Source organism: Adiantum capillus-veneris, chromosome 28 (genome assembly GCF_014529385.1).
Source record: "Adiantum capillus-veneris isolate H3 chromosome 28, ASM1452938v2, whole genome shotgun sequence".
Taxonomy (NCBI): domain Eukaryota; kingdom Viridiplantae; phylum Streptophyta; class Polypodiopsida; order Polypodiales; family Pteridaceae; genus Adiantum; species Adiantum capillus-veneris.
Genome location: NC_140958.1, coordinates 108121742 through 108134029, shown reverse-complemented (window position 1 = coordinate 108134029; position 12288 = coordinate 108121742). Strand labels below are relative to the sequence as shown.

Here is a 12288-nt window from a genome sequence, read left to right as displayed (position 1 = left end):
TACCATATGGACTAGTTGTAAACCTTTTGATTAGCATCGCGAACACAATTGAACCTAGACATCATTGGGCATATTTGGCTTTCAATTAGCAATGATTAATTGATGTTGAACGCAACCATCACTTTGACATCGTCAACAATTTGAAAGATGTTTTGGCATCGGTCGATTTGCTTTTGTACCGAGTGCGCTTATAATAATTTTGTAAGGACCAAGGATTGATTTCGATACATTAGTCCTCACAATGACACATCCTAATCAATGCAACCATTGCTCGGAATAACCATATTAATAGCCTTTATTGTGCAAAGCAAACAGGACAAATGCAAAGATTAAACTGATTACCGACCTATGAAGCCCAAAATTTTGGGAGCTTGAATGTTCAGTTAAGGACTTTATAGTATGAACCAGGTATGTGAGCAGGGATGTCATTTGCAAAACAGTATCAATGTAGCATCTCCATAGATTCTAGCAATTTAGCCTCATTCGTTTTGAGTGTTGTAAGAGTGAGAGTCCTAGTGAGAGTGTTATTCCTGACTTGGTCTCCAGAACTTGATGACCACGGGCCCACGCACCACTGTTGCGCATACTGTAGAGCTTTTAAAGCCTCCAGCGACTCGCAGAGCCAGAAAGCAGCTTCTCTATGGCTTCTTCTGTGCCAGAAAAGAATATGAAGAAGCAGCATGCGCTGGCCATCCCCATTCCAGCCCTCGGCCACATCAACCCCCTCATGCGCTTCTGCAAGAGGCTTGCCTCTCAGGAGGGCTTCACCATCACCTTTGCCAACATAGCGCCCATACACAACATGATTGAAGAGGCCCGTATCAAGGAAGCAGAGAAGATCAGACAAGAAGAAGACGGAAATGAAGGAAGAAGAGGAGGGCCAGAAGCAAACGGGAAAGAGGAGGAGCTTGACATCAGGAGAGTGTGCTTGCCCTTTCATTTTGACATACCGGAGATGTCCAACCCTGACAAGAAGTTTGAGGCATTCTTTGGGGCTCTGAGTGGCTTGGCTCCTCATATAGAAGAGCTCTTGGAGAAGCTTATGAATGCTGAGCCCCCTGTCACATGCGTCATCTCCGACATGCTCATGACTGGGCCCACTCAAACTGCCGCTGAGAAGTTTGGCATCCCACGCTTCTCATTCCAGACCGCCAACCTCAGCGCCTTGCTCTACACACATTACATCCTCCAAGGAACTCTCTCTTTGAACACTGGTAAGTAAATTGACCTCCTAATGATGTTCTTGCAGCTAAATGATAAATTTGTAGGTGTAGCTACACTAATCTGGGTTCCTAAACTTCATGCGGAAAATTCTAGAGGTAAATTGGGTGTGTTTGAAAGGTTTTTACAAGTAATCCCTCTTAACTTGTGTAGCTTTCCTCAGCTTTTACTTTGAAATTCAAGCTACGCTGCAAAATTTGTTGGTGGGAAAAAACTTCTTCGAGCATATGTCTAGAAACAAGGCCTTTGAGAAACATATGCTGTTGAGCAAGGGTTTCTCCTCACATGCACACTGTGAAAGGAGTAATGTGCCAATTTTACGACAGGAATGCGCATTGGATTGTTTACAATGTAGCTAAGTTGTACAATGTAACCCAGGTTGTGGGTTCAAGTGACTCTAGTAGCCCTCTTGTCATGGTTGTTGTAGTTACCTAACCTGGTCCTCTTGTTGGCCTGGTCTAAGTCCTCTGTTGGCTTCCCTCCAACTTAATTATCCCTTGGCTCCTACTCCTAGCTCACTTCCAAGCTTTGGCGTGTCCATTAGTGTTACGTCCATGTATGACAGATCACTTTGTGCCCATGAGAGGTTGCCTCTTGAGTTTCCAAGTTTCAAGCAATATGTATGACTAGCAAAGAAGGACCGCTGAATTTAGCAAATACAATACAAGTAGCAACAAACATGGCACAATAATGTTATGCAGCTGAGCTAGCAAAGAAGGGACTGCTGGATTTAGCAAATACAATAGCAGGCTACAAGCAGCAACAAACAAGACACAATAATGTTATGCAGCTGAGCTACCGTAATGTTGACCTAGATGACCCACTTTAGCTAGTACGGCTGAGAGAGTGTGATGCATTTGCGTGCACCACCCATGCATAGACATCCAATGTCTCAAACTTTCTCTATAGCTGGTATAGTTGTGTGAGGTGTAAACTCATATAATGCAGTATCTAGAACTCCATATCAGGTAGGACAGACGTTCATCCATAAGTAAAGTTTCAGCCTTATGTTTATGCAAAAAATTGTCATTGCACAATTATGCATACAAGAAAGCAAAGGCCAGAAATGCATAGTCACAAGGGACGCGTTCCGAGGAGTGGGGACGGGGCTCGAATGGATTTTTAGTGTAAAAAAGAGGGCGGGATGGCAAGTGGGAACGGAAAAGTAGGGACGGGAAGCCCAAAAATGGGCGTCCCCTATGACTATGTAGAAATGGCTTGTGTCAGTAGTAGGCCGTGTCCCACGAACTCCTTATAGACATCTATCATTTTAGACTGCCTTTAAAAAAATGGTAGTCCTATTGCTATGCGAACCATCTTCAAGAGCTTAACACAAAAAATTTACATTTTGAGGGAGTATTCAGATTTTCAGGCACCTAAAGGTGAACAAGTTTCAAAAGTAAGATACATGAACAATTCCATCTAATGGGAAGAGTCAAATGCCCATCTATGTTGAGTGTCTAATTGGGTCTCAAACACAAAGCTTAAAACCTCCCCTATTCCCTCCACTATTGTTGTTGCCTCTTTTAGATCCGAGAAAATGTTGACGGCTAGTAGTTAACACATTCTTGCCACTTCACTCCTCTTCATGTAAAGCTAAGTATTTTGTTGCTAAATTAGCTAAAGATTAAAGTAATAAAATTTCAAACGGATAATTGGAAATAATCGGATCCATAAGAGAGATGGTTTTCTTGTGTCACTGGAAGGATGACAGAGCAACATAAACAAAACCTCTTTTTGGACATTTGAGTACGGATATTCCTCGTGCCTCATGCTAGAGGAATGATGAGAGCACTATGAATGGGAATATTTCCTTGGCCACCAGGAATGGACACTTCTGATGCGCCACTTTGGATGGGTGATTAGAGCATTGGGAAGAAGTATTTGACGAACATCTTTGATGTGTCTTAGGGTGGGTGACTTAGAGCATCGCCAAGGAGTTGTTTTGTAAGTTCACCGAGTGAGAGACTTAAGTGGTAGGAAATTCCCGATTCGTTACATGGTGGGTGACGGGAGCATCGAGTAGGGAATATTACTTAGCCATAGTGAATTTCAAACTAAGTTTGAGTCGCGCGCAAGAGGCCAGCACTAGGATGAAGATGGGTTCTCAATAGCTTTAAGGACTGTTTTTCGAGGAAGCAAGCTGCTTTTGGTTGCTTTCTGGAAAAGTAGGTTCTTTTCTGCGAATAAGTCTATGTGAGCATTGCATATGTGCATGTGAGTGCATCCGGGGATGCTTGGAAAGAGCGTGGGAGCATAAGGCTAACAAATAAGTTCTTTTGAATTTTTGCAGGATTTTTAAGTGATCCGGCTGCCCACTTTTGAGTGGACAGCCACTAATTTAAAGAGGGCAGCCTCAATCTAGGCCCCCCTCATAAAAAGCAGGCCTTCACTCAACTCAAGCCCTCCCCACCTCCGTATCTAGTGCAAAATGCAGCCCCTTACCTTCTCTCTCTAGATTGCTGGCGCTCCAAGGTGGCCTAATTTTTCCAGAAGAGCATATGGCAGCCCCTTTATTCAAGGGGCTGCTCACACGTATATAGCAGCCTATCACTTGTACTTCATAATAGTGTTCGCAGAAGCACCGTGACGAGGCTGTGAGTTCCCAATTGTTGGTGTCAACTGCCCTTTCCTAATTCCAGATTTTAGCTAGCTTTACGGAGTCCCCAAGTGCTTATAGAGCTGCCCTTACTGGCCCCTAGTGTACCAGAGGTTGCCATGACCAAGTAGAAGAGTTCTGTCGTGAAGAAGTGTCTCGGAATCTTGTGACAAGATGCTGTTTGTCTCTGCTCACAGCCATCCACGTTGTAGACAGGGTTGATCTACGAGAAGGATTTTGAGAATACACCTTTGCAATGTGTAGGATCGGAGGACTGCCCTAATTTTTCCAGAAAATCATATGGCAGCCCCTCTATTCGATGGGTCTGCTCACAACACTTATAAAAGCAGCCTGTCACTTGTACTTAACAGTAATGTTGGCGTGCCAGTCTGTGGAGGACATTCTGGTGCAGAAGGACTGTGACAAAGGTGTGAGTTCTCACGAGGAATTGTTAGCGCCCGCTGCCTTTTCCTGATTCCAGATTTCAGCCAGATTTATGGAGTCTCCAAGTGCTCATACGGCTGCCCCATCTGGCCCCAAGTGTACTTGAGGTTGTCATGACCAAGTAGAAGTGTTTCGTCACGAAGATGAGTCTTGGAGGATCATTTGCATCGCGACAAGTTGTTCTCTCTAGTCACAGCCCATAGATGTCGTAGACACGGGGTTGATCCACAAGAGGGATTTTGAGAATACGCCTTTGCAGTTTGTACGATTGGAGGAGAAGGCTCTCTCTACTTTCCAAGTTTTGAGTCTTGACAAGTGATGCTTTTCATGTTTAGATTGTTTGGTCTATGATTGTTTTGGTTGCAGGTGTTCTCCCTTGAGAGAGGGAGCAAGAGGAGGGGAAGGCAAAAGCTTTTTCTCAAGAAAAGCTTCCTAAGGAAGAGAGCGAGTTCACCCCAAAGGGTTCCATACCTTGAGAATGGGATTAGATTCACAGATCTGCTGCCATGCCTTGAGATTGGACTTAGTTTTCAAAGTTGATAGCATCGGCTCTCAAGGATTAAAGTAAGGAATAGAGGTTTTTGAGTTAAGGGTTTTACCATGAGATTAGGAAACAGTGTGGGAATCGTAACGGTACGGATCTTCTTTCTTGGTCTCTTATCCTCTCTATTTCGGCTTGGCTTCTATCTACGTGATAGTCTATTATTAGAGTATATTTGATATTGTTAGGTGCCCCCGTTTGTAACAGTGGTTTTAGAGCAAGGTCTCCTTTCTTTCTCTACAGAGGAGAACTCTCGGAAGTTACTGGAAGAAGCGATGATAAGTCGAGAGAGAATTGAGCACGAGGAGCTTCAAGATATGCAAAGAAAGTTTTCTATGTTGGATCACTTCTTCTCTCTATAAGAAGTCAAGATGAGATAGGATTCTCTAAGAAGGCGACAAGAACAAGATGCTCAAGTACCGGGAGGATTCGAGGAGCGGAATGCTCAAGATTACTCAAAACCAACACCTAAGCTAGATTCTCCTATCTCTATTTAGCTAGCCTAAAAGAATTCTCTCTATCATCTCCTTTTACATTTCATCTACATTCTAAGTACCCATGAATACCAAGTGCAGAACCATAGCCATGGAATCCCACCACTCTTGGAAGGATGGCAAGAAGATCCCTAGACCGAAGGACAAGCAAGTCCAAGTTCAACAATTTGGATGAAAGTAGAGATGTCCTTAAGGCCATCTCTTTTATTTGATTTGACCTTGCCTTTGCCGATGACGCTTTTTTGAGACACTCTTTCAAAAAAATCCAAGATGTGGCATGTGATTATCAACCTCACAGGCATAGCAAGCAAGTGGTGGTTTTCCAACATTTCATAGGGAACTCAAGCAAAAACTTCGAATCAAATCAAGGTCGAGTCTTTCAAGAATTTCTTTTTTCTACACTTTGAGGCAGGCATCAGAGAGGAGTGGAATTAGTTTTTTCCAAAGGAGCATGAGTGAGTCATAGATTACATGGGCAGGTATTGGTCCACTTCAGCTAAGTGATTCCATGTGATGTAGAGAAGATGAAGGTTGAAACGGGACTCTTTATATTGACTCGTTCATGCATGAAGATGTATCCACAAGATACTTTGCATAAAGATTGAGCAAGCACTCAAAGCTGATGACTTACACTCAATATTAAGAAGAATCTAATCTTTGCAGTGAAATAAGAAACCATATCGACTACTTTTTGTTGTCTCCCATAGAAGGATGTGTCGTCATCCTTGGAAAGTTCAGGAGCGACATGATTCAAACTAACTCCCAAGTTTTGTAAAGAAAGACCCTCAAACTTAAGATCAAAGGGCAAGTCTTTTATCTAAAGATGCATCTTTGAGAAGTAGAGACGTGCATTTTTACTTTTTTGCACAAGATAAGGATGTGTTTGACAAAGACGAATCGTTGTGGAGTGTTGATAAGAGTTAAAGCGAGAGAGAGAGATTGCTTTCAAGCTTTAATAAGAGTTAAAGTGAGTTAAAAATTTCCTTTTGATGAAGTGGCTTGATGAACACACTGAATTTTATAGATTGATATGGCATCTGGTAGTTGTCTATTGATTTATCTAATTTATTGGGTAAGATAGTACGACGAGATCTTATAGAGACTTAGACACATACAAGGAAGCTTTAACTAAGGCTTAAGCTTAAGTATCTTTTGAGTCTAGAGTCAAGATAAGTTTTTGAAAGTCAATTGTGATGCTTTATGGGCATGAGCTATTATTCTATTGGAATTTTTACCTCAGTGATTGTGACAACTGTTTATTTGTATCTAACCTCTCTCTCTTCAAGAGTGAAGGAGCAGTCGAAGGCTACAACCTCTACTTGAGGGATTTGAGGATCGAAATATGAGATGGCTTGACGACCAAGTTTGGTTTGAGATTCAATTTTGAGGGATCCTCAAGTTGAGAGCTCTAGCTCTCGAGATTATATGTAGGGAGGATGTCTCGTGAGTTCGATCAACCTTAGTACATTGAAATGAAGCGTGGATATTGCTTTCACCTTCCAGTACATGCGATGGATCAATTTTGAGGGTTTGAAGATGCATATTTTTAACTTATCTTAGGGGCAAGGGTTGTGAAGATTAGCGAAAGCAAGTGTAATTGCATTCAAGCATCAAAATCTCTACTTGAGATGTGTCTCGTACATTTAACCCTCTCTTGGGAAGCCTTGCCCACAGTAGTGTACATTGTACACATTCTACAAGAGGCAATTATTGCCTCCCAATCAAATTGTCGTTATGATACATAAGACTTTAGCAATTCTAGCATTGTAGAACTTGCAATCTCATTTTGCCCATCCGTTTTAGGGTGACGGGTAGAAGAAACGCTCAGAAATACTCTTTATAAGTGAGAGGTGGGTTGCTAAATCAGCTATAGCTTAAAGAAATATAATTATTAATGAATCATTGGATTTATAAGTGAAGGTTTTCCGGATGTTTCATCGTAAGGATGACATAGAGCATCGCTGAGGAGTTGTTCAGTAAGTTCGGTGGGTGAGAGACTAAGGAAATTCCCAAGGTATCACATGGTGGGTGAAGGGAGCATCGAGTAGGGAATATTCCATACTTTGAGTAAATTGAGGACTACGTTAGAGTTGTGTGCAAGAGGCAAGCACTTGAATAAAGATAATCTTAGTATCGTTGAGGAAATGCTATTGCGTTTTGAAAAAGCAAGTTGCTTTTTGGATAAGCATCCGTGGAGGAGGCTATCGGCAGTGCATCTGTGCAAGTGAGTGCATCTGGGGACACGAGTTTCTATAGGATTTTAAAGTTTCTAGCCACCCACTTTTGAGTGGACAACCGCTATTTTAACGAGGGTAGCCTCAATCTAGGTGCCCCCAATTTTTCTTTATAACTTCGAAATTCTAGACCAAAATACCTTGAAACACTAGCTAGATTCGATTATATGCATAGCTTCTTTAGTTTTCATCATTTTGGATGAATGCACGAACTTAGCTGTGACAAATTTAACTAAGGGGGATATGTCACTTGCCTTTGTGAGATTAAAAAGCTATGAAGTAATGAGATGCTTTAGCACGGAATTTAAAAGCCAATGAGTTGTCAAACATCGATGAATGTGTACCCTTAGCCCTAGGAAAAACTATACATAATTTTGAAAGTATTTTTTGGAAGCTCAATTAATAAAAAAGGTTCTGAAGAAAGCAAGGTGGTTAGTGAATCTCAAAACCTTGTGTTACTATGCTAAAAATTCTTCTTTGTTTCATGCAGTCTTGGAAGTGCTATCAAATAAGGAGCAAGCCAAGGATGGAGACTTTGCAACAAACCTTGCAGGGCTACCTACATTAACAAAGGGAGACTTACTAGATTTCATTGACAACAATCCTTTTGTTTATAAAGTTTATGTGGAAGCATTGCAACAATCAAGGGAAAAGTCCCTTGCAATAGCTGTCAACACTTTTGAAGAGTTGGAAAGAGATGCCATGACCGTTGACTTTGGAATTCCAATATTTGCAGTGGGTCCCTTGGTAGATTCTCTTGACAAAGAGTATAGTACAAGCATGTGGAGGGAAGATCAAGATTGGATGAAGTGGTTAGACAGTCAATCGACCCGTTCCGTTCTTTATATTTCCTTTGGCAGTCTTGCTGCCTTAACAAAAGCTCAATATGAAGAAATTGTGGCTGGTTTACTTTCTAGTGAAATACACTTTCTTTGGGTTGTTCGGCCTGACCTTGTGACCGGGACTTCTTATGAGGATATTTCAAATGAGATAAACCTTAAGAGCAATGATAAAGGCCATATAATCAGTTGGGCACCACAAACTAGAGTCCTTGCGCATCCGGCAATTGGTGGCTTCCTTACACATTGTGGATGGAATTCCACAATTGAAGCAATTAGCAATGGTGTTCCCATGATTTGCTTCCCCTACATCTCAGATCAATTTATGAATGCGACACTTATCAAAAAAGTATGGCAGGTGGGGCTAGGATTTGAAATCTTCAATGAGATAGGTATTATCGACAGAAGTGAAATTGAGAGAATTGTCAAACTCTTGATGCAAGAAGGAAGTAATTCTCTACATGTAAATACTAAACACTACCAAAGACATAGTTTGGAAAGCCTTCAAAGCACAGGAATGTCATCGAAAAGTATCAAACACCTAGCTAGCTTGGTGTAAGTATAGCTTGATGCATTGCTTACTTTTATCACATAATTTTACTAATGATTTCAAGTTTGACTTTGCATAAGGATGGTTTTAAGAGGGAGAATCACTTAATCTTTCATTGAAAACCAATGTAGAATTATCTATATTCAAGGTTGGTACTCTAAAGGGAGGGTGAAGGTTATTGTCCTTCACATTCTAAATGAAGTACTTAATCTTTTTGTTCTTACAAGCATAGCAAACATTAATTTCATGTAGCAAATGGCTCTAGTACTTTTTAAAGTAATGGTGTTAATCAAAACTATTGAGTACGCACAAACAATTCTTTTAGAATGTGGATACTAATTTTCTCTTGAGTTTATGTTATTCTTACATGTAGCCATTCCAATCTTAGGCCTCAAAATCCTTTATTGTTAATCTGCATCTTATCATCAAAAGGTGAGTAAATCTTCTCTATGAGACTAATGAATTATTGCTGTCTCAAACAAATGATGTCATTTGTTCGAAGTCTAGTAAATTTTTGTGTTGCAAAGTCCTCGTATAAGGTCAAGGGGCATAAGAATTAGTTCGCCATAGCGTACAACCATGAAAGCTATATACAAAAAAGGATTTGATTTCTATAGTTGTTTGAGAACAATCACAATCTTATTATAACTAATTTCTTTTTGGTGCAATCATGTATGTTAGCCCTCTCAAAAAAAAAATTGAGCATCAAAAAAGTATGTATTGTAAGTTTAAGTAGATTTAAATGAGTCTAAGACTCAAATTGTCTTAATATGTAGAAGATGAATGTTCCATGGTTAAACTTGATCCAACAAAGTTAAATCCACACGTCATCTTAATTTAAAATAGTATAATTTTGAAAGAAAAAGCGACAACCCAATTACCAAAATAGAAGCAAACTGCCTTGCTAGAATGCTTTTAAATAAAAAATTATCAGTTGTATTATCATACCTATGCAAAGATCATGCAACTCGTTATTGTACATTTCTCTTGTCTATTCTTATGTAGTCAAATTTAGATTCTATTGTGCTTCGGTCTTCATTATGGAGTTAGAGTGCTTTTCACTTATAAATTGTGTAATTGAATTTGGTGTTGCAAACAACTGAGTTGGTGATGCAATCATATTGTTGTTATCTAATGTTTTTGTAGTTCTCAAATGTGACACTTTTTTGTTATGCTTCATGTACGTGCAAATTGTTGGTTGTTTGTAAATATGAATAAGCTAAGCTTTGTCTATGAGAAGTGTTGTAAATAATGCTGCTATGGAGGAAGATCAAACTGGCCATTCTTATGAAAGGACAAAACAATAAAACTACTTGCATTATGAAATGAGTGCATACTTGTTATACAAGCACGAGGCCATGATGCAAGGGTTCATTGGTGGGTGGAATCAAACACTAAATGGAGGACGTGTGATGGTGAATCTTAAGGAGGGAATAAAGGGTCGACTTACAATGATTGGATGCATTTGCTCCCAATATGTTGGTAATTGTCAACATTTATATTATTACATACAACCATCCATTATTGGACCATAAGAAGACTACACAAGAGTTATGTCCCCTTAAGCCTAGGGGTAAGACAATAGTAATAGTGACAATGACAAAAGACTCTAGACAAGGTGAATACATTGTAGTCTTCCCCTTGAACAAAGGGTAGCAACATAACAAACTCCCTTACAAACAACAAAGCATTGGAGACTTAACACCTACATGAAGACACCTCCAAACAACAATGCCCTTAACTCCAAGCCTCAATTGAAAAACTCAAAGACTCGTCTTAAAAACAAGAGTGAAGGTACAAATGGAATGCTCCAACAATAAGACTGTTCAAAGGATAATGCAAGAGTTCTCAAAGGATATCATTATCTGAGTCTCCTATAGCAAGAGAGGAGACCCCTTCTTCATTATGTTAGAGAAAAACTCTACCTTTGTCCTTATCTCAAGGTCCTTTTGTTGTCTTTGAAGAACTCTATAGGGTGGATAATTGGTCTTGCTATAATTAGGGTAGCGCTTGACTTGAAAACATTTTTTGTGAAGCGTGGATATTGTTTTCATCTTCTAGTACACATGATAAATCAATTTTGAAAGTTTGTAGGTGCATACTTCTAGGACTTGTCTTAAGGGCAAGGATTGCATCAAAATCTCTATTTGAAACATGTCTCATACATTTAAGCCTCTCTTACATAGCCTTACATGTAGTGTACATTGTACGCATACTCTACAAGAGGCAAGTATTGTTCCCAATCACAACGTCGTCTAATACAAGTCTTTAGCAAGTCTCACATTGTAGAATTTGCAATCCCACTTTGCCCATTCATTTGAGGATGGTAGGCAGAAGAAACATTGAGAAAAAGTCTTTATAAGTGAGAGGGATGTTGCTAAACCTATTAGAAATAACTAGATCCGTAAGTGATGGGGTTTTCTAAATGTTTCATCAAAAGGACGACATAGTAAATCGCTAAGGAGTTGATTTGTAAGTTTGGTCGATCAAAGATTAAGGAAATTCCTAAGGCATCACATGGTGGGTGAATGTAGCATCGAGTAAGGAATATTCCATAGTTCTAGTAAATCTTACTCTGAGTTAGAGTTGCTTGCAAAAGGTAAGGACTTGTATGATTCTCAATAGCTTTGTAGAGATGCGGTTGCTTTACAAAAAAGCAAGCTTCTTTTTGGTTGCTTTCTAGAAAAGCAGGTGCTTTTCAACATAGGAGCCTATCGACATTGTATCTGTGAGTTTTTGCATGATTTTCAACTGATTTGGCCACCCACTTTCGAGTGGGTAGCCATTATTTTAAAGAGGAAAGCCTCAATCTAGGGCCCCCCTTATAAAAAGCAAGCCTTCACTCAAATCGACCTCCCCACCTCCATATCTCGCAAAAACCTAGTCCCTCACCTTTCCTCTAGGCATTCTCCTCTCTCTGGACTATTTTTTCTCCTCCTCCTCCTCTCTCTCTCTCTCTCTCTCTCTCTCTCTCTTAGGCACTCAAAACTATCCTCACACCTACTATAAAGGTAGCTTCTCACTTGTACTTCAGAGTAGTATGAGTAGATTCTATTACGCAAAAGCACCGTGATGAAGATGTGAGTTTCCACAATGGATGTTTGGCTTTGGCCACATTTTTTCCGTTTCAACCATCTTTACAACGTCTCAAAGTGCTCTTACAACTACCCAATAGTTGAGATGTTGCCATGAACAAGGAGAAGAGTTCCATCATGAAGAAGAGTCTCGGATGTTCAATTCCATCCCACAACAAGAAGTTGTTTTTGCCTATTTACAACCCATAGACGTTGTCACACAGGGTTGATGTGCAAGAAGTATTTGAAGATAGTGTGTAGAATTGGAGGAGAAGGTTTTCTCTACGAGTTC

At 40.1% G+C, this 12288-nt stretch overlaps 1 protein-coding gene across 1 annotated transcript; it reads left to right on the top strand.

Moving 5' to 3' along the window:
- Window positions 1-561: 561 nt before the first annotated feature.
- Window positions 562-9001, top strand: LOC147421063 (7-deoxyloganetin glucosyltransferase-like). Its single transcript, XM_086504753.1, has 2 exons — window positions 562-1214; window positions 8024-9001. The coding sequence occupies exons 1-2, from the start codon at window positions 641-643 to the stop codon at window positions 8929-8931; spliced, it is 1482 nt and encodes a 493-aa protein (XP_086360879.1). The 5' UTR covers window positions 562-640; the 3' UTR covers window positions 8932-9001.
- The last annotated feature ends 3287 nt before the right edge of the window (window positions 9002-12288 follow it).

Coding starts and splice junctions, on each gene's coding strand:
- LOC147421063 (XM_086504753.1), top strand. CDS start 641: ATGGCTTCTTCTGTGCCAGAAAAGAATATGAAGAAGCAGCATGCGCTG. Junction 1,215..8,023: donor AACTCTCTCTTTGAACACTG/GTAAGTAAATTG, acceptor TGTTTCATGCAG/TCTTGGAAGTGCTATCAAAT.